Source organism: Adiantum capillus-veneris, chromosome 12, assembly GCF_014529385.1.
Source record: "Adiantum capillus-veneris isolate H3 chromosome 12, ASM1452938v2, whole genome shotgun sequence".
NCBI lineage: Eukaryota > Viridiplantae > Streptophyta > Polypodiopsida > Polypodiales > Pteridaceae > Adiantum > Adiantum capillus-veneris.
In genome coordinates this window covers 116938666-116961529 of record NC_140942.1, presented here as the reverse complement: position 1 = coordinate 116961529, position 22864 = coordinate 116938666, and the positions used below count along the sequence as shown (strand labels likewise).

The 22864-nt window shown below is 48.5% G+C and overlaps 2 protein-coding genes across 6 annotated transcripts in view; both read right to left on the bottom strand.

Annotated features, from left to right (window-relative positions):
- Positions 1-3679: 3679 nt before the first annotated feature.
- The window catches only part of LOC147446381 (pachytene checkpoint-like protein), a 96656-nt gene continuing 77471 nt past the window's right edge, over positions 3680-22864 (bottom strand). For 4 of the 5 annotated variants that reach the window (XM_086525617.1, XM_086525616.1, XM_086525619.1 and 1 more), the window contains 4 exons: positions 4688-4778; positions 4485-4612; positions 4277-4408; positions 3680-4198 (listed from right to left, as the gene is read on the bottom strand). In XM_086525617.1, the coding sequence (XP_086381743.1) occupies positions 4052-4198; positions 4277-4408; positions 4485-4612; positions 4688-4778 (498 nt within the window). In that variant the 3' untranslated portion in view covers positions 3680-4051. The remainder of the gene's footprint in view (positions 4199-4276; positions 4409-4484; positions 4613-4687; positions 4779-22864) is intronic. The other variant, XM_086525620.1, reaches the window with a different exon arrangement.
- On the bottom strand, positions 8097-8876 carry LOC147446383 (uncharacterized). Its single transcript, XM_086526223.1, has one exon. It carries the CDS (start codon positions 8859-8861, stop codon positions 8151-8153), a length of 711 nt encoding a protein of 236 aa, XP_086382349.1. The 5' UTR covers positions 8862-8876; the 3' UTR covers positions 8097-8150.

Sequence of the window (22864 nt, the reverse complement as noted above, 5' to 3'; positions counted from 1 at the left end):
GTTGTGGCCGAACTGTATGAGTAGTAGGTGTTGGCTGAGGGGTGGTGTTCACTGTGATTAGATTGATCTTTGGGAATGTGAATTCTTGTTGGTTTTGAGTCGGGCCTGAAGATGAGGATGCCCTCTGCTTAGGACAATCCTTAATGTAGTGGTCCTTAGACTCCGGACAATGTCTGCAAGGAGGAGACCCTTTAGGTAAAGGACACTTACTTTCGTAATGCCCATATTCACCACATTTATGGCATAACATGGGCTGATTAGACGGACGAAACGGGGGACAAGGTGGTCGCTGCTCTTGTTGCTGCATGGAGTTGGGAGGTTGAGGTGTAGAAGCTCTGAGGAGCTGAAGCAGCCTGAGTATAAAAATTTTGATGTGGAAACGTACTTGACATACCTTGGATAGTAGGAGTATTGAGCAAAGGTGGTATGTAATTTTGATGGCCATAGGGGGATACCATATTAGATGTTGGTGCTAGCGCTTGTTGGAGAGAAGGACCTAGACTTTGTTGTATTTGCCGCAGTCCCTTGATATAGTAGCAATCCTTGTCTTCATGCCCTGACTTTTCGCAGAAGTGGGAAGATGCTCAAAGCGGACAATCCTGTGGAGGGTGTCCTGGAGAGCGACACGAGCTACACCATACCATAGCTTTACTCTCCTGCTGCGACGGAAGCTCTTCTAGCTCTCCCTTGATTTGATCCAAAGCCTCGTGATGTGGGGACTTCTCTTGTTTGAATGGGATGGATTTCTCCTCTTACAGAGCACGTTGTAGTTTTAGGGCTTCAAGTTCCATGCGTAAAGAAGTCAATGGATCAGAAGGACTTTCCGAAAACACTGAGGGGGTCTCTACCTGCGAGGAGTTGTTGAACAGCTTCCTTGCCCCCTCTATCCTAGTAGGAGCCGAGATAAACTCTTCCAGAGTGGCGTCAGGTCGGAGACTCTCTCGAAGTTTTTGCTCAGAAGTTTTGGGAAGCGCCTTCTCCACCCACTTCTTAACCATAAATTCACCGGGTTGCTGGGGAAGCTTGGCAACCAGAGACTTGGTTTTAGTCATAAGCTCTGCAAAAGTCTCCTCTGGTTGGAGCACCATGTTGGCCAACTCATCCAAAACCTTCTCTTGGTAGTCACCTGACTTGAAGGTTGTACAGAACTGTTGTCTTAAGGCTGCCCAAGTTGCAAAATGGTTCTCTGCAAACTGGTTGTACCATTTGTCTGCTAAGCCATCCAAGGTAGATGGAAAGAGTACCAAATAAGCATCTTCTCTGTTAAGACCACGACCCCTACAGAGACATACAAACCTCTTGCATGGTCGTCGACATCTTCTGAAGAGAGTCCTTTGAAGGTAGGAAACTTGATATTCACCTTGGCCAAAACACTTGCCAAGGACTCCATGGCCCCTTGCTCCAGAGCGCATTGCTCAATAGCCAGCTGTAGCAGAATAGGAGAAAGCTTTATTGAAGAAGGTGATCTAGAAGATGTGGAACTGGATGGAGGAATGGGTGATGTCGTATGTGGACGTATGGGTGACGAGGGTGATGTCTTGTGGTGGGAAACCTGTAGCAGGCTACAGTGTCACTTTCACAGGACAGTTAGTACAGTTTGGACTTTACAGTTGGTCTTTGGTTTGGTCGGTTCACACTGGATGGACTGGTTGGGCAGTGACACGTGGCAGGGATACGATGGTCTAGTGGACATCGTGGCTAGGTCACCACCACTAGTCAGTGGAGATAGACTTAGGTGCTGTCATTTATGAGCCGTTGGTGGCTCTTTATGGTTGTATATATGAGTAGTAGCAGTTTCGTCAAGAAGATCTTTACGTAGTCATCTAGAGTGAGTCTATACACAGAGCACGTCTTCACCATCCTTGCACATCTGAGCCTCGACACCCCATTGTACCTAAGAGTCCTGGGCTGGAGCTGAGTGTGCTGCCATGCCAGAGTTTGTATCAATTCTTTAAAATAGTTGAATCATTTGTTGATGTTGTTGTGTCTCTGTGAGCTCGGTTGTTGTCTATTGTTTCATGTTTTCAGTTTGATTTGAGTGAGATTGCCACGCACATTGCACTGAGGAGCACCCACTGTAGAGAGCACAACACACTATTCGCGCTACACTCGCACAAAGCACATTGAGGTGCATTACTACTATGTCAAAGAGAGGCTCTCAACAACAGAGATCAGCTTGGCTTATGTGCCAACACAGGACAATTTTGCGGATCTTTTCACAAAGGCATTGTCTCATGAGAAGCTCAAAGCTTTCCGCAAAGCTTTGGGCTTACTCCCCTTTGTGGACTGATCATGTCCTCAAGGCATGGCACTTCCCTTTACTTATGTGCCAGCTCTCGTTCACTGCATCACTCCAAGGGGGATTTGTTACCATATACATGTGGTAGTGATGTATGTGAACACACTAGGACCGCAAGGGCATTTTTTCCCTCTTTAGGAGGTTTTTTCCCCGTGCATTGTATATACGCCCATCACTCTAGGGCTATCTATCTTTCTATTGCACACTAAGTAACACACTTTCAATTGTGTGCTTTGAGCTTCTATCGTCTTCTCCAAGCTGTGTGCGTTCCTCTGCAACCCTAATTCCAACACTTACTATCTCTTGAATATCAGATCAATTATTGTAATCTGCCCATGGTTTCATAACTGAATAATTAAGGCCTACATATAGTTCACCTTACATTGTTTTTATAGAATGTGATCTACTCATATCCAATGCCATTGAAGGTCCGAGGGTGCATGTTGGTGATTGCAACGGTTTGCATTTCCTCAATAGAACACTTGTGTTCTCACCTAAGATGTATAGAGGCCCCAATGTGCTAATAAGAGACTTCGTCCTATGGACATTGACCCTTGTATACAACTACTCTTTTGCTGAGGTTCAGCACTTGGCCCCAAGGGCTAATGTATGGGAAATGCTTCACCCTACCCATACTTCTATGCTTAGCTCTTCAAATCTCTATAATTGTTTCCAATTTGGAGGCATTTCGCTTCAATGATTTGAACTCTTTTTTATTGTCTCTAGCCTTGTTTCAAGTTCCACTCACTTTGGGTGGTTGAATTGTTCTTTTTCAAACCCACATGCCCCTACAAAGATTCCTTGTTAAGAGCTCCTACATCAAAAGTTAAAATAGGTTTTGAGAAGTTGGTAATTGACTAACTGATGCAGGATACACTGCATGGAGAGGACCATCCTTTGATTGGATATGAACACCTAAGGAGTCATTAGGTCAAAAATATGTCCCATGACTCAAATCCATTAGTTGGCATGTGCCACTCAAGGAGACCCATGGAATTTTGATTCATTCCAAATGCAAAATCAGTTGTTGGAAACTTTCCAATGGTTGTCGTATGTATGTCTATATATAGTCAGGCCTATCATTCTGCCGTGCAAAGAATTGCATCTTCCATGTCTATATATAGTCAGGGCTATCATTCTACCTTGCATAGAATTGCATCTTCCAATATTGGCTTGGAATGCAAAGAGCATTATTTCTTTTTTAAGCCCATGGTTATAGAATGTTAGTGGCAATCCCATTCTGTTAACAAGGTGCTTCATTTGCTAGGTTGATGGTGCTCCAAATCTTGCAAAAATAGGGGCTTAGTTACATTCTTGGTCAACTTTAAGAGTGGATTGATATCTAGAAGTGGTGGTCATGATACAAGGGAGAAAAAAAAGGATGGCAATCTGGTGAACTGCAATTTCATATGTGATTCTGGTGCTTAATAAAATTACCATCACAACACAGGAAGTTATGTCTCACTCCTCCCTCCCAAAAAATGAGTTGTTAGGAGTTGACAGCAGATGTAGTGTGATAAAGAGGGGACCCTTATACATTTTAAAATGCGAGGTAGAACCACCAAATAATTATTGATTACAAGCATATGTGTACTCTATGGAGGAATGTATATTCATCACAAAGGTAAAATGGAAATTTGCAACATAGCTTTCATATGTGATGTTGAAATAAGCCTTCTTGTTGGAGCCAAGCCGCCATATTTTCTCTGGAGCCTGTGACCAAGTAATGTATAACCTTTACTTTTTGGGTTTCTACTTCATTGCACAAATCTCTGCTGCCTCTCTGTTCGCAGCGGATTCCAAGAACTCAAAGTACTTCAGCATATCAACTGTTGCAGTATTAGGCATGGCTGTGTATGCTAAGAAAGGCAGTTTCCGTAGTGTACGGCCACTTAATCCCTGACACGCGTCAAAATGTATTTATCAGCAGAAACTAATAGATGTCCATGTCCACCTTCGATGACCTGATTCACATACCTCTGTAATTTGTGCTGTTGTAAGCAGGGAGTTCGATATTGCAACATTGTGGGGGGTCTCCTTAGAAAGAGCACAAGAGCTTAAACATTGATGAAGTCCAGCATAATCTAGAAGCAGCTCCTTATCAGAATCCTGAAACAAGTAACACTAAATTGCTTGTTCTCAAATAGAAGTTTTCTTTGCATTTCAAAATTAATATAATATTTACCCACTCAGTTGTCAACAAGCCAACTCTATACAGTTCTTTCAGGCAAGACCTGAGTATTTCATAGCGAGCCCACAGGGATGGTGGCCCAACAAAGGCCTTGACGTCTGCACGGTCCACGAATGCAATGTCTACAGTGAACCTACAATGATGTTACTGCAGGATGAGATCAAAGACTCTGCAAATGCAACACACAAATACCTTACCGATAGCGCCTGTGACGTTGGAAGTTGTCAGTACTATTACATTTGGAAAAGCCTTCAATTTATCCAGCTGAGTCAAAAGAGCATTTACGACCTGTTGCAATACTGCAACATAAGTTCCCAGAAGCTTCTTTTGGGTATGAAAGCTGTTAACCTCAAAATTCAATTACATATGCCCCCCACCCCCCCCCCCCCCCCCCCCCCCACCCCCGGGGATGTGTCCAGGGAGCCTTGAAAGGGTCGCAATCTGTGCATAGTAAAGCCATGCAATTGAAACCAAACTGACAGCTATGCATAACACCATCTAGAGTGTCCCCCATGGCAAGCTGTCAAGATGACTCAAGAGCCAGAGGATGACCTGGAAGCTCCCACAAGCTATGTATGTCAGGTGATGGTCTACTGCCTGCCTCAACCACAACAGATGTAGCTCCCAATTCTTCTCTAACAACCTTGTGTGCCACTGCAACCTTACATCGGATCCCAGAGATCATAGTGAATAGCAGTCTCACCAAGGCCTCCATCCATAATACATGCAACCAGACGGACTACAATGGTCTATAGGCCCTATTAAGTACCCCATCCAATAATGTGGATGTCACCAATGTATCAAACAACCATAGCTTAGTGCAAGGCACTTGAAATCACACCAATGAGCACTTAGCTCTCGCCTGCAACGTCTCTCTGCTCAAAGTGGATGAGGTCCTCATTGCTTACTTGCTAGTGAGGCCATAGAGACAATTGGATGCATTAGAAGCTATGCACAGGACCCAGATTTATCTGTGAATTGTGGTTGCAATATCAAGGTTATGATAATTTACACCACAGCATAATGGGTTTAGTGCGTAGAGTCCTACACATGTTATGGTGTTATTTTGACGAGACCCTTCCCCTCTATGCCTCACTAATATACAAACCAAAAAGAGTAGGAAAGAGTTGACATCCCACCACAGTAATAGTGGAGTGAAATATCTTTCATAGGCCCTCTCATTCAGGCACTCTCCTTGTCAGTCTGATAAAGTACCAAGATACCCCATGTAACCTCACTAAGAACCCAATGCATCAATCTCGATCTAGGTACTGTCTCAAAAGCTTTACGGAAACTCACAAAGCAGCAATAGATTCGAGGTCCATGTGCTTGAGCCTCCTAAATGATAGCTCAAAGTGTAAATATGTCATCAAGCATGGAGAGACCTCGTCCAAATCCAATATGTCCCCGTGCTCTGACCATAGAAACAGGGAAAGCCCTTCCAGGACCCTTAACATGCTCGAATGCGTTCCAAGCACATGGCGTTCCGCATATACTGTTCCGATCAAATGCCATTTCAATTTGTGCTTCAAACAAGGAACACATTCTTGCCTCATTCCCCACGTGCGATCAAGTATCATTCAGCCTGTGAGAAACCCATTTGAAGTTTTAAAGGTTTTGTAGGTAGTATTTATCCAAAGTTTCAAGGAACAGCACCTTTGGCGCACCAGTGTGCCAGTGCAGAAACTAGCACTAACTATCCTAAGAAAAGGAGCCAAAAATTCCCTTATTCAGTGTTTTTAATGCCTCCCATTATCATTGTTCCGGTTCCCTACCTTCGGCCTATTCCCATTCCAAACAGTTCTTGTTCCGCATTTCCGTCCCACGTTTCGTGTCCTTCGCCTTTGCCTCCGACACCCCGTCTTTGTGTCCAATGACTTAGCTCATGCTCAACGCACACAACCATAAATCTTGGCTAATGTGTGGCCTGACCTAATGAGGATCCCCAACCTTCAATATCGACACAGCAGTATAACTGCTCCAAGTTTTACAAAAGCCATCACTATTAAACATGAGTGCCAACAAAGGTGCCAATGTATCTCAAGCATGACATAACTGATTTGTACTAGCCCATCATGGTCATGTAATCTGCCTGTGTGTAGTCTATCAATCTATCATTTCTAACTAAAGTGCAGAAGTCGAAGTCTAAGGTTGATAACATGGTGGCAATGGTATGGGAGGCTAAGCTTGCATTCTATATAACTAGTCGCATGCTGTCCCTATGTGTAATGGGCGTAGGCGCAGCGCTCGTTGCTCCTAGAAAAGTCTCCATGCCTAGTGGCTCAAGAATAGCTAGTATAGGTCCCCAAAGAGTTGGTCTAACAGGAAGGCTTTGGCCTCTCAACCTACGGGTTGTGGGTTCAAATCCCCCGTTGGGTCACACTCTAGAGGGACACCTTGTGCTCACCTGGTGCTAGGGCTCCTTCCCTTGGACACTCGAGTGCATCCTCCTCCTGGGGTAGGTCACCCGAGGAGTTTCCTAGCTGGTTGCTACGAGTTCTCTCCATCGTTCCCAGCACATGGTGCATCGATTAGGTGGCCATGGTGATGCCTACGCGTGGCCCTTGCCCGATGGTACACGGCCCTTGCCTGACCATGTATCACGGCTAACATTTGGAGGGGATAAGTACCTCCCCCTATGGGCCCTCTAGTGTGTCGGGAATTAAAAAGAATAGCCAGTATAGCTAATCCTCACAATGGGCTAACAACTCCCTCTCTTTTGCCTCAAAACGAGTTGGAAGGTAATATGTGTGTCGGTGTTTAGTGTCCCTGTCACTACCTAGCTCTTGACGCTATCATCATACTAGCCATTTTGAGGCATATTGCCACTGCCATGTCTGTTCGTCCCACGAGAGTGGGGAAGGCTATAGCTACAACTACACGAATCAGATGCAAAACGAGCTAAGAGAAGAGAAGCTAAGAAAAGGAGAAGGAAACAGAGGCAGACAGAGATTTCTCATGTCTTACAAGTTTATAAACACAACGATCCCATTCTCCTATTGCGCTCGTGACCTCCATCATAACAGCACCCCGCAAGCCACCTGGGCGACAGAGTTGGTTACTTGCTTCAAGTGACTTTGCCCGCAGTAACTCCTTGTAGCAAGGCACCCCGGGGCTGAATTAGATGGCCGATTCGGCTAATTTCTGACTGATTTCCAGCTCTCTGTAAAATGTAGGAACAGGCTGAAAACTGAGAATTCTCCACGATGGATTCCGGGGAAAAGAATGGAGCTGATGGCGGATCACCTTGGCAGCGTGGGGCAGCTAGAAAACAGCACCAAAAGTGTGTGGGGCAACTGCTCCAGCAGCGATGTGCAATGCTTCAGCTGTTGGGCAGGCCAGGTGTGCAGTAGCACAGTGCATCAGTAGGGGGGCAGGTAGTGCGCGCAGCAAGCAGAAGACAGCAGGCTAGCATGGCACAAGAGCAACAGACGCGCAGCAGATAGCGAGGGGGAGCAAGTAGCACGCAGGGGGAGCCCAACAGGTCACGCGCAGAAAGAGAGAGAGAAATGAAATGATATATTAACATCTTCAAAAGGCCAAAATGACCTATGAGACCAAGCTGTTGCAACATAGTGAATCTGATACCATGTCCGGAATAAAAAAAGAACTGAAACAAAAATAAAACTACAACAAACTGGGGTTGTATGGATGTGCCAGCTAATACAAAAGGTGCACACTGTGTAGTACAATGAGAGAAGGGGGGGAGGGGAGATATAATAGCGAGATCCATCCGCATCCGCGCTCTGGACGTAGAGAAAGTATGGCTGGAATCCTCTGCTGTAATCTTCGTCGATACTGTGTAGCTCCTCTCCTCAATCCGGGTCGTCTAGATCTCCCTAGCTCCAATTCTCGGTCTATGAGAATGCCAGTAGTGGTAGTATGAGTGCGGGCAGAGCTTTGCAATGGTGACTGCTTCTCTGGGTGTCCAATATCTAGTGTAAAAAAATTTGTAATCTGTCTCTGGGACTGTCTCTCTCTAGCTCTCCTCAGTAAAGTGTCTCTATGCCTATGTAACTCAAGAAGATACATACCAAGACATCTCTGATCCTCATAACTCATGACCCTAGATAAAGGCCCAAAACCCTCTCTGAATAGACAATGGAAACGGCCTCGTATCTCATAGTACACTGTGCAATGGCATATGCAATGTAACTCTGTCTCTGGCTCTAGATGGCATAAGCGGCATATCCTACTCTCTCCTGGTATCCCTCTGAATCTGCCAGTCTCAATCTCAAGCTGATGTGAGAATGTGCTTATCTGGCCAATGGCACAACACAAACCATGAGAAAGATGTGTGTCCATATAGCTAGGTCGAATCACAAACCCATCCCCTGTGAGGTGGAGAAGATGCTCTCTATAAAAAGCCATCTTCGTGCCCAACTCATGTACCGGCTCTATCCATGTCCTCCTCGTGTTGAGATGGATCAGATCTTGACGAATGAGTCTAGTAATCTCCACCCGAGTCAGAGACATCAAGGGTGCCTGTAGAGAGTACTAAAAAGGAGGCAGCCTATCCATGGTGAAGCCATGTGTCTGAAACCATGATGTCATCTGTGCATACCAGCATGATGTATCCCCCTGTAGAGCTAACTGTCTAGAGGACTCTAGCACCACCTTGGCATATCTATCTCTGGTAGTATCCCATAGGCTGTGTACAAAGGAGACTGATCTGGTAAGCACCTCAATCTCCATAGGGGGGGCAGCTAACTTCGCTCGAATGATATCATGTGGTACGGAGGCCTTGGCTCTAATCACCCGAGAGATCATAGATACCAAGGGCCTCTCCATACGTCTCCAGCCTTCCTGGCCTACAGAAGGTCCCCAAACCTGCACCCCATATAGCATAGTAGAAGCAACCAAAGTATCAAAGAGCCATAACTTTGTCCTAGGTTCCTGGACTGAACCTGCGAACATATCCCTAGCATGTATAAAGTGCTCCGCTACTAGACTGTCATGATCATATGCCCTCCCGGTCCTCATCTTGTCAATGGCCCTCTGCACCATCCAAGTGGTAAAGAAGGTGCTCGTAGCTGGGCATGGCTCTGTAGGGTCTGGAAGGGATTCCTGTCCAGGAACCGTATATAACGATGTCGCATATTGGCCCCACACATCAGATGAAGTAATCACTGGGGGAGGGGAATGCTCATGAAAGAGTCGACATGCCTCTCTTGAGTCCCTACTCAAGAACATCTGATATAAGTCTCGCTCCATCTGAGCCAGGTAAGCTCGCTTCTTCTGTCGCACAAGGCGCCGGGAAGCAATCCAAAAAAGTCTGTAGGTGATGACTCCTAAAAGAAAATACCTCTAAAGCTGGGATCTCATCTCTCTGCACTCCTCATCATACCAACTACTCTGGGGCATGCTCCCAAAATGTCGTCTCCTGCCGACTGAGTGTGTGGGTATGCCACTAATGCAGCACCATGCAGTGTCTCAGTCAATAGAGTGGTACACTGCTCCACTGAGAAGACTGTGCCAGTTGTGCCTTCCCATAGACGGTCCCAGATCTCCTTTGTATAAACGGAGTCAGTCTCTGGTGTAAATGTATAACGAGTGTGTGACCTGTCTCCTGATGTCTGTGGGTTGTACTATACTGAAATGAAACGGACAGTGTCAAGAGAGCATGATCCACTGCTACGCCCACTGGCTTGGCTCCCACTATGAAATCCTGAATGCAAGGGTGTAGCAGGCTACAGTGTCACTTTCACAGGACACACAGTTAGTACAGTTGGCTTGGTCTGGTTCACATTGGACGGATTCTCCGGGCCGGAAGTGACACGGGGCAGGGATACGGACGGTGGTCTAGTGGACATCGTGGCCAAGTCACCACCCTCAGTTTGGAGATAGACTTAGATGGCTGACATTTATGAGCCGTTGGTGGCTCTGTATGATGGGACACATGAGTAGTAGCTGTTGGGTCATGTTTATCTTCTTCATATATGGTCGAGCGTCGTCGTCTACAGGAGCGAGACTATACACACAACACGTCTACACCATCCTTGCACATCTGAGCCTCGACACCCCCATCGTACCCGTGAGTTATGGGCTGGAGCTGAGTGTGCTACCACGCCAGAGTCAGTATCGGTTCTTTGAGATAGTCGAGTCATATGTTCTGGTCTGTTATTGTGTCTCTATGCGATCAGTTATTACCTATTGTTTCCTTTGTTTTCAATCTGTTTTAAGTGAGATTGTCAAGTACATTGCACTCAGGAGCACCCACTGTAGAGAGCAAGACACATTATCCGCGCTACAGGTGCTCTCATTTTTGGCACGCCCGGTGGAACCTTAACTGAAACCTCACTCTCTGTTGAGGTACAAATCGAGGAGCTAGCTGGGTTTTACATAGCCTCGCCTACTTCGCCTTGCCCAGTGCATCTTGACTGTTTGTCGCCGCAGCTACTAGGATAGAGGGAGCTAGGAAGCTGTTCACCAACTCTCCTCAGGTAGAGACCCCCTCAGTGTTTTTGGAAAGTCCTTCTGATCCTTTAACTTCTTTACACAGGGAATTGGAAGCCCTAAAGTTACAGCGAGCTCTTCAAGAGGAGAGGTCCTTCTCTCTTAGACAAGAGAAGCCTCCACATCACGAGGCATTGGAACAGATCAACCGCGAGCTAGAAGAGCTCAAGTCTCAACAGGAGACTAAGGCTATGGTTTGGTGTAGGTCATGCCGCTCTCCAAGGCACCCTCCACATGGTGCTGTACCTAGAGGAGACTTTTGCAGAACTCATGACTAAAACCAAGTCTCTGGTTGCCAAGCTTCCAAAGCAACCAAGGGAATTTATGGTTAAGAAGCGGGTGGAGAAGGCTCTTCCCAAAACTTCCCAGCAAAGACTCCGAGAGAGTCTCCGACGTGACGCCACTCTGGAGGAGTTTGTGGCGGCTGCTACTAGGATAGAGGGAGCTAGGAAGTTGTTCACCAACTCTCCTCAAGTAGAGACCCCCTCAGAGTTTTCGGAAAGTCCTTCTGATCCTTTAACTTCTTTATGCAGGGAATTGGAAGACCTAAAGTTACAACGAGCTCTTCAAGAGGAGAGGTCCTTCTCTCTTAGACAGGAAAAGCCTCCACATCACGAGACATTGGAACAGATCAACCGCGAGCTAGAAGAGCTCATGTCTCAGCAGGAGACTAAGGCTATGGTTTGGTGTAGCTCATGCTGCTCTTCAAGGCACCCTCCACATGAATGCCCCCTTCGGGTTTACTGCCACTTCAGAGAAAAGTCTGGACATGGGGACAAGGACTGCTACTACCTTAAGGGATTGCAACAAATACAACAAAGTCTTGGTCCTACTCTTCAACAAGGGCCAGCAGGTCCTACTCTTCAACAAGGGCCAGCACCAGCATCCAATATGGTTTCTCCCTGTGGCAATCCACACCATATGCCACCTTTGCTAGCCCCTCCAATGCAAGGTTTGCAAAGTACTTTTCCGTCTCAGAGGTTTTATCATACCCATGCTCCCTCATGACCTCAAAACTTCTATGCCTCTACCTCCAACTCCATGCACCAAGAGCAAGGACAACATCGCCCTTCAACTTGCCTAAATCGGCCCATTTTGTGCTACAAATGCGGGGAATATGGTCATTTCCAAAGCAAATGCCCTCTGCCAAAAGGGTCCCGTCCATGCTGTCATTGCCCTGAAACGAAGGATCACTACAGTGAGAATTGTCCTAAAATTTGTGCATCCACGGCTTCGAACCTTCGAACCCAAGTCGAAGCCTGAATGAGTTTACCTTTCCCAAGCTCAATCTGATAGCAGTTAGCACCGTTCCTCACCCGCCACCTTCTACCCACGTGGTTACCCCTCAAAATAAGCTGCAGTTGGTAGAGGAGCCATCGGGTGTCCTCACTCGGACCGGGAGAGCCGCTCTCGGTCTTAGCATTCCAGCAAGTTCAACTCCCCCACACATTCTCACACCAGTAGATACCCTACCTTCAGCTGTTAACAAGCCATCCCCCAGTGCCATGAAAGAATCCAAATCTTTGCTCTCCGATATTGATGAAGCTTTCTTGGAAGCAGATTCCGATCTATAGAAGATCAAGGTACCAAAGAAACCACTGGTAGAACAAGAAAAGCTTAGAGCAGAGATAGTCTTCAAGTACACCTTCCAACAAGTGTCCCTCTATGACATGTTGCAACTAGATGAGAGTTTTAGAAGTGACACCCTTGATGTTATTCAGTCACTTTACCCCGGAGCAAGTCCTAGTGGCAAGCACCTCCCAGTGCGACCATCAGAGTCCTATATGATATCCAATCCCATTGCTCCCCTGATTGATTATAGAAGCCCTCGCATGATAGTGTCCGTCTTGGATCGGCAATTTTCAGGAGTAATTGTGGATGGTGGATCTGGCATCAATATGATGCCTGAGTTCTCTATGAAGCTTTAGGCGTGCAACCTACTCAACCTGCCCCCTTCACAGTAACATTGGCCGACCAGAGGACAGTATACCCTGTGGGCATAGTGGAAAAGGTGCCTCTGCAAGTACAAGATTTCACTTTTAGTTAAGATTTTGTTGTGGTTCGTCTTCCAAACGTGGAGGGCGGATTTCCCTTGCTCATCGGTACACCATGGATGCGACACACTAAAGCACTTCATGATTGGGGAAATGATGCCATGTTGTAGCAGGGCTACAGTGTCCTTGACGGTACAGTGTCTTTCATAGGACAGGTCTAGGCTGGTTCACATTGGACGAACACTGGACGGACCCTCTGGGCTAGGGAGTGACACGTGGCAGGGTACCGACGATGGTCTACTGGACCTCGTGGCCAGGTCACCACATGGCTGACATTTATGAGCCGTTGGTGGCTCTTTATGGTGGTACATATGAGTAGTCGTTTTGGGCCAGTGGCATTATCTTGGCCGTAGTGGTCCAGAGTGAGTGGGTCTTTACACAGAGCACATCTTCACCATCCTTGCACATCTGAGCCTCGACACCCCGATTGTACCTGTAAGCCCTAGGCTGGAGCTGAGTGTGCTGCCATGCCAGAGTCTGTATCAATCTTTGAGGTATCGAGTCATATGTTCTGGTCTGCTGTTGTGTCTTTGTGAGCTCTGTTGATGTCTATTGTTTTCTTTCTATTCAGTCTATTTGAGTGAGATTGTCACGCACATTGCACTGAGGACCACCCACTGTAGAGAGCACGACATTGTATCCGCGCTACAAGTGCTCTCATTTTGGCGATCACGATGGGACCTCAAAGGAAGTCTCACTCTTGTGGAGATACAAATCGTGAAGCTAATCGGTTGTTACCTGACTCCGCACACTTGCTTACACTGTGTAGATAGTCTACTGGTCTGCTGGTTTGGTCCTCTCTCGCCCTGGTCCAAGCAATCCTAGTCCTAGTCCTTGTCCCTGGTCCTCGTCTAGTCCTCGCCGTGGTCCAACCCTCCTCGTCCTGCCAGCTAGGTGGTCTAGTCACTGGTCCTGGACCAGGTGGTATAGTCACTATCCTCACTTGTCCTAGTCTAGACCTTTGTTGTTCAGCCCACAGTTAAGGGCCCTTTTTTGCCAAAGTTGGTTGGATTGGTGGTCATTGCATGACACATACAAGGTGGTCAGTCGAGCGTCAAAGCGCACTACTGAGCCCTCTAGAGTACTATCACAGAAGAAGACCTTTGACACCTTGTAGAAGTCCATCAACCTCATCACCTATACCTACACATACAACATCACCCATTCCTTCATCCGGTTCTGCATCTTCTCGATCACCTTCTCCAGTAAAGCTCTCCCCTATTCTGCTACAGCAGGCTATTGTGCAACAGGCTACACAAGGGGCCATGGAGCCGTTAGCTAGTGTTTTGGCCAAGGTAAATATCAAGTTGCCTACATTCAGAAGATGCTGACGACCATGCAAGAAGGTTTGTCTCTCTTTGTAGGGGTCGTGGTCTGAACAAAGAAGATGCTTATTTGGTACTATTTCCATCCACCTTAGATGGCTTAGCAGATAAATGGTACAGCCAGTTTGCAGAGAACCATTTTGCAACTTGGGCAACCTTAAGACAACAGTTATGTGCATCTTTCAGGCCAGGTGACTACCAAGAGAAGGTGTTGGATGAGTTGGCCAACATGGTGCTCAAGCCAGAGGAGACTTTTGCAGAGCTTATGACTAAAACTAACTCGCTGGTGGCCAAGCTCCCCCAACAACCCGGTGAATTCATGGTTAAAAAGTGGGTGGAGAAGGCGCTTCCCAAAACTTCTCCGCAAAAACTCCAAGAGAGTCTCCGACCCGGCGCCACTCTCGAGGAGTTCATTGCAACTGCTACTAGGATAGAGGAGGCTAGGAAGCTGTTCAACAACTCCTTTTGCATAGAGACTCCCTCTGTGTTTTCGGAAAGTAGTCCTGCTGATTCATTGACTTCTTTGCGCAGAGAACTTGAAGCCCTAAAGTTACAGAGAGCTCTTCAAGAGGAGAAATCAATATCCCTCAGACAGGACAAGCCCCCACATCACGACGCTTTGGATCAAATGAAGAGAGAGATAGAAGAGCTTAGGTCTCAGCAGGAGACTAAGGCTATGGTATGGTGCAGCTCATGTCACTCTCCAGGACACCCTCCACAAGACTGCCCCCTTCGGGTTTACTGCCACTTCTGCGAAACGTCAGGGCATGAAAACAAGGATTGCTACTACCTCAAGGGGTTGCGACAAATACAGCAAAGTCTTGGTCCTAGTTTTCAACAAGGGCAAGCACCTACATCCAACATGGTCTCTCCATGTGGCCATCCACACCACATGCCACCTTTATTGTCAGCCCCTCCAATGCAAGGTATGCAGAGCACTTTTCTCTCTCAAAGCTTTTATCACACCCATGCTCCCTCCTCACCTTACAGCTTCTATGCCTCCACCTCCAACTCCACGGAGCAAGGACCACCTCGTCCTTCGACTCGTCCATTGAATCGGCCCATTTTGTGCTACAGATGCGGGGAATATGGTCATTAGCAAAGCAAATGCCTTTTGCCCGAACGGTCCCCTCCTTGCCGTCATTGCCCTGATATGAAGGATCGCTACAATAAGGATTGCCCTAAAATTCGTGCATCCACGGCTTCGAACCCAAGTCAAAGCCAGATTGAGTTTGCCTTTCCCAAGCTCAATTTGATAGCAATTAGCACTCTTTCTCAGCCGCCCGCTTCTACCCACGTGGTTACCCCTAAAAATAAGCCGCCGCAATTGGCAAAGGAGCTATCGGGCGTCCTCACTCGAGCCCAGCGAGTCGCTCTCGGTCTTAGCATTCCAACAAGTTCAACTCCCCCACACAATCTCACACCAGTGGATACCCTGCCTGCAGCTGTTAACAAGCCATCCCCCAGTGCCATGAAAGAATCCACATCTTTGCTCTCCGATATTGATGAAGCTTTCTTGGAAGTAGTTTCCGATCTACAAAAGATCAAGGTACCCGAGAAACAACTGGTAGAACAGGACAAGCTTACCGCAGAGCTAGTCTTGAAGAACACCTTCCAACAAGTATCCCTCTATGACATGTTGCGACTAGATGCAAAGTTTAGAAGTGACACCCTTGCTGTTATTCAATCACTTTATCCTGGAGCAGGTCCTAGTGGCGGGCACCTCCCAGTGCGACCATTAGAGTCCTATATGATATCCAATCCCGCTGCTCCACTCACTGATTATAGAAGCCCTTGCCTGACAGTGTCCGTTTTGGGTCGGCAATTCTCAGGAGTGATAGTGGATGGTGGATCTGGCATCAACCTGATACCAGAGTTCACTATGTTAGCTCTAGGTCTACAGCCTACTCGCCCTGCTCCATTCACAGTTACATTGGCCGACCAACGGACGGTCTACCCCGTGGGCATAGTGGACAATGTGCCTCTGCAGGTACAAGACTTTACTTTTAACTTGGATTTTGTTGTGGTTCGTCTTCCCCAGATTGAGGGCGGATTTCCTTTGCTCATTAAAAGACCATGGCTACGACACACTAAAGCACTTCATGATTGGGGAAACGACCCATCTTCTTGGAAAGAGGTATGGATCCAGTGGTGCAGCAAGTTTCTTTGTCAATGGAAACCAACCCTGAACAAGAACAGCCTACTACATCTACGTCTGACGAAGATCTGCTGGAGTGGTTGGAGGCTACCAAATCTATGCCTTGTTATGGAGTCTCTATTCACTCTTTGCATAGAGGTACACCTTCTTCCAATGTTTCCACAATAACTAAACCCAATGAGCCACCTGAGCCAGCTCAAAGGTTGACTGTCATAGAAGTTACCCCGGATGCGCCCTTGGCCTTGGTGAGCCTATGGAGGATCATAGAAGCGAGCAGAAATCTCCTCCGAGAACAAAGCTCCCTTCACAGAGCTCGTCCTACCTAATGAATTCCATTCTCATGATAGTTGTCTTGCTCATGGTGGTTGCGCTCTGTAGCATCTCCTCTTTCAACCAGTGGTACATGGACTTCATCTACAGCCCTAGTCCCCCTCACACCTCCTCGCCCTTGCCCTCCCCCTACTCGCCCTCTCCCTGCCTCCTTTGCCCTCGCCCCCTCCCTAGTCCTCGCCCTCTCCCTACCTCCCTTGCCCTCGCCCTCCCCACACCTACCCCCTTGTAGCCGGGCTACAGTGTCACTTTCACAGGACACAGTTAGTACAGTTGGTCCAGGCTGGTTCACACTGGACGGACCCTCTGGACCCTCTGGCCTAGGAGTGACACGTGGCAAGGTACCGACGGTGGTCTAGTGGACCTCGTGGCCAGGTCACCACATGGCTGACATTTATGAGCCGTTGGTGGCTCTTTATGGTGGTACATAGGAGTGGTAGCGGTTGGTCATCGGATTATCTTCTTCGCCTTTGGTCCGGCGTCATCGAGGTAGCGAGTCTTACACAGAGCACTGCTACACCATCCATGCACATCTGAGCCTCGACACCCTATTTTGTACCTGTGAGTCTTGGGCTGGAGCAGAGTGTGCTGCCACTCCAGAGTCTGTACATGGTCCTTTGAGTTAGTCGAGTCCACATGTTCTGGTCTACTGCTGTGTCTCTGTTATTATCCATTGTTTCGTGTATTTCATTCTGTTGAGAGAGTGTCTGTTTGTTGAGTGAGATTGTCACGCACATTGCACTGGGGGACACCCACACTGTAGAGAGCACGACACATTATCTGCACTACAGGTGCTCTCATTTTGGCGATCACGGTGGGACCTCAACTGAAATCTCACTCTGTGAGGTGCAAATCTTGAAGCTAGTTAGGTTTATCTAGCTTCGCCTACCTTCGCCAACCTTGCCTTGCACTGTTCTCCTCTCGCCTAGTCCAACTGGTCTAGTCCCCTCTCGCCTGGTCCAACTGGTCTAGCCCTCTTCCGCCCTGGTCCAACCTGTCCTCGTCCTAGTCTAGACCTCCTCGACCCTGGTCTAGTCCTCCTCGTGCCTGGTCTCGTCCCTGGTCCAGCCGGGTCTAGTCACTTACCTGGTCTGGTCTGGTGGAGTCTAGACCCGTCACAAGTTTTCTTGCCCCAAGCTTGGTTGGACTGGTGGTCACTGCATGACACATACAAGGAGGTCAGTCGAGCGTCAAAACGCACTACTGAGCCCTCTGAAGTACTATCATAGAAGATGACCTTTGACACCTTGTAGAAATCCTTCAACCTCATCACCTATACCTCCACATACCACATCACCCATTCCTTCATCAGGTTCCCCATCTTCTCGATCACCTTCTCCAGTAAATCTCTCTCCTATTCTGATACAGCAAGCTATAGAGCAACAGGCTCAGCAAGGAATCATGGAGCCACTAGCTAGTGTTTTGGCCAAGGTAAACATCAAGTTCCCTACCTTCAAAGGGCTTTCTTCAGAAGATGGTGACGACCATGCAAGAAGATTTGTATCTCTCTGTAGGGGACGTGGTCTGAACAGAGAAGATGCTTATTTGGTACTATTTCCATCCACCCTGGATGGCCTAGCAGATAAATGGTACAGTCAATTTGCAGAGAACCATTTTGCAAATTGGGCAGCCTTAAGGCAGCAGTTTTGTGCAGCTTTCAGGCCGGGTGACTACCAGGAGAAGGTGTTGGATGAGTTGGCCAACATGGTGCTCAAGCCTGAGGAGACTTTTGCAGAGCTTATGACTAAAACTAAGTCGCTGGTGGCCAAGCTCCCCCAACAACCCGGCGAATTCATGGTTAAAAAGTGGGTGGAGAAGGCGCTTCCCAAAACTTCTCAACAAAAACTCCGAGAGAGTCTCCGACCCGACGCCACTCTCGAGGAGTTCATCGCAGCTACTACTAGGATAGAGGGGGCTAGGAAGCTGTTCAACAACTCTCCTCACATAGAAACTCCCTCTGTGTTCTCGGAAGGTAGTTCTGTTGATCCTTTAACTTCTTTACGCAGGGAATTGGAAGCCCTAAAGTTACAGCGAGCTCTTCAGGAGGAGAGGTCCTTCTCTCTTAGACAAGAGAAGCCTCCAAATCATGAGGCATTGGAACAGATTAAGCACGAGCTAGAAGAGCTCAAGTGTCAGCAAGAGACTAAGGCTACGGTTTGGTGTAGCTCATGCCGCTCTCCAGGGCACCCTCCGCAGGAATGCCCCCTTCGGGTTTACTGCCACTTCTGTGAAAAATCTAGACATGAGGACAAGGATTGTTACTACCTAAAAGGATTGCACAAAATACAGCACAATCTTGGTCCTTCTCTCCAACAAGGGTTAGCACCATCATCCAACATGGGTTCCCACTACGGCCATCCCAACTACATGCCACCTTTGCTCAATACCCCTGCTGTCCAAGGTATGTCAAGTACTTTCCCGACTCAAAGTTTTTATAATGCTAATACCACCTCAACCCCTCAGAGCTTCTACACTTCAACCTCCAACTCCATGCAGCAACCACCTCGTCCCCCGTTTCGTCCTTCCAATCGGCCCATACTCTGCTACAGATGCGGAGAGTATGGGCATTATCAGAGCAAATGCCCTCTGCCAGAAGGCTCTTCTCCGTGCCAACTTTGCCTTGAGGCTCAGGATCACTACACTAAGGATTGTCCAAAACAACGCGCCTCTACCTCTGCGAGCCCAAGTCAGAGCCAACCTGAATTCACCTTTCCCAAGATCAATTTGATAGCAGTTAGTACCAACCCCAAGCCACCCCTTTCTGCCCATATGATTGCCTCTCAAGACAAGTTGCAGCTGGTAGAGGAGCCAGCTGGTGTCCTCACACGAGCTCAGAGGGCAGCCCTCGGCCTCAATCTTCCAGCAGGTACAGCCCTTTCCTCCCCAATGCCTACATCTCCTCCAGCAGCTGACATGCCATCCCCCAGTGCTAAGAAAGGATCTTTTACTATGCTCTCCGATATTGATGGGGCTTTCTTAGAAGCAGTTGCTAACTTACAAAAGATCACAGTACCAGAGGAACAACAACAGGTAGAAAAAGAGAAGCATACAGCAGAGACAGTCTTGAAGAACACTTTCCAACAAGTGTCCCTCTATGACATGCTTCGACTAGATGCGACTTTCAGAAGTGACACCCTTGCAGTTATTCAGTCACTTTACCTTGGAGCAGGTCCTAGTGGCGGGCACCTCCCAGTGCGACAGTCAGAGTCCTATATGATATCCAATCCTGCTGCTCCACTCACTGATTATAGAAGCCCTCGCCTGACAGTGTCCGTTTTAGGTCGGCAATTCTCAGGAGAGATAGTGGATGGTGGATCTGGCATCAACCTGATGCCCGAGTTCACTATGCTAGCTCTAGGTCTACAGCCTACTCGCTCTGCTCCTTTCACAGTTACATTGGCTGACCAGCGGACAGTCTACCCAGTGGGCATAGTGAATAATGTGCCTCTGCAAGTACAAGACTTTACTTTTAACTTGGATTTTGTGGTGGTTCGTCTTCCCCAGGTTGAGGGCGGATTTCCCTTGCTTATTGGAAGACCATGGCTGCGACACACTAAAGCACTCCACGATTGGGGAAACGATGCAACGTGGATACATACTTCTGGCTCCCCTTCTGGCTCCCCGATGCAACCCATCCTCTTAGAAGGAGGCATGGATCCAGTGGTGCAGAAAGTTTCCGTGTCAATGGAAACCAACCCTGAACAAGAACAGCCTACTACACCTGAAGGGTCAAACGAAGATCTGCTGGAGTGGCTGGAGGCTACCAAATCTATGCCTTGTTATGGAGTCTCTATTCACTCTTTGCTTGAAAGTACACCCTCTTCCAATGTTTCCAAGGTAACTAAACCTTATGAGCCACATGAGCCAGCTCAAGAGTTGAAGGTCACAGAAGATACTCCTGATGCGCTCTCGGTGAAAGCCCTCTTGATAAAAGCCGTTGAATTTGGAAAGCCGAGGAAAAAGTATATAAGCAAAAAGAAATCTCCCCTACAAGAGTTCAACCCCCTTCAGACATCAGCCCCATTGGTGTCTGCCTCTCCAACCAGAACGAAGCTAACCTCTGTGTCTAGCCAACTCCCTTCACAGAGCAGGTCCTGCTTGATGTGCTGGATGAATTCCCTACTCCTGCTCGTAGTCTTGCTGAGAATAGTTAGTTCTGTCCTCAACCTGCACTTTCATAATGCTCTGACCTTCCTCGCCCTTACCAACACACCCTCGTCCATACCCACCCTCTCCCTCCCCCTCTGGCCCCTACCTACTCTCTCCCACTCGCCCCTACCCTCCCTCTCTCGCCCCTACCCACCCCCTCTCGCCACTACCTACCCTCTCCCACTCGCATCTACCCACCCTCTCCCTCCCCCTCTCGCCCCTACCCACCCTCTCCCTCCCCCTCTCGCCCCTACCCTCCCCCTCTCGCCCCTACCTACCCTCTCCCACTCACCCCTACCCACCCTCTCCCTCCCCCTCTCGCCCCTACCCTCCCCCTCTCTACCTCTCGCCCATACCCTCTTCCACTCGCCCCTACCCTCCCCCTCACCCCCTCTCGCCCCTACCCTCCCCCCCCTCTCTCCCTCTCGCCCCTACCCCCTCCCCCTCACCCTCTCGCCCCTACCCTCCCCCTACCCACCCAACTCGCCCCTACCCTTCCCCTCTCGCCTCTACCCACCCCCACCTTCCCTCTCGCCCCTACCCTCCCCCTCTCCCCCTACCCACCCCCTCATTCCCTCTCGTCCCTATCTAGCAACCTACCCCTCTCGCCCCTACCCAATTCCCCTCGCCCATACCCCCTCACTTCCCCTCTCACCACTACCCACCCCTCACTCCCCCTAAACCCTATCTAGCCCTCTCAAGTTCAGCTTTCATTCTGTCATCATCATGGAGCTTAACCCTATTTGCGGTGTTACTCGGGTTTATGGTCATCCCTCTTTTCGAGAAGAGTGTTGTTGCAAAAAGAGTGGCAAGGGTCATTTGCAACTACAAGCATGGCCCAAGCTTTCCAATCATACATACTGGGTTCCTGCCTAGTTAGAGGCTTAAGGCGATTGCAAGCAGTGCAGTGTTTTTAACTCCACTTTTGAAGTCTGTAAGGTCATGGGCCTAACACCAGCTTCAGAAAGATGTACGGATGCAGTACCTAGTGGTTTTCCTTCTAGTGGTTCTCCTTCACAGTTTTTTCAGTATTCCTCACCGAGACGGTGAGCGGTCTTGTGGCGGGCAACCTGTAGCCGGGCTACAGTGTCACTTTCAGTACAGTTGGTCCAAGCTGGTTCACACTGGACGGACCCTCTGGACCCTCTGGCCTAGGAGTGACACGTGGCAGGGTACCGAAGGTGGTCTAGTGGACCTCGTGGCCAAGTCACCACATGGCTGACATTTATGAGCCGTTGGTGGCTCTTTATGGTGGTACATAGGAGTGGTAGCGGTTGGTCATCGGATTATCTTCTTCGCCTTTGGTCCGGCGTCATCGAGGTAGCGAGTCTTACACAGAGCACTGCTACACCATCCATGCACATCTAAGCCTCGACACCCTATTTTGTACCTGTGAGTCTTGGGCTGGAGCTGAGTGTGCTGCCACTCCAGAGTCTGTACATGGTCCTTTGAGTTAGTCGAGTCCACATGTTCTGGTCTACTGCTGTGTCTCTGTTATTATCCATTGTTTCGTGTATTTCATTCTGTTGAGAGAGTTTTTGTTTGTTGAGTGAGATTGTCACGCACATTGCACTGGGGGACACCCACACTATAGAGAGCACGACACATTATCCGCGCTACACCCCTCGCCCTCGCCCTCACCTACCCCTAGCCCTCTCCCTACCTTCCTCGCAATCTCCCTCGCCCTCCCACCCACCTACCTACTCTCTCGCCCTCCCCCTCCCACCTACCTACCCCCTCGCCCTAGCCCCCCTACCAACCCCTCGCCCTAGCCTCCCTCCCACCTACCTACCCCCTCGCCCTCTCCCTATCTGCCTCGCCATCCCCCTGCCTACCCCTCGCCCTCCCCCCTACCTACCTCGGATTTCAACCATTCACCTGGGCACTACCTACCCACCCCTC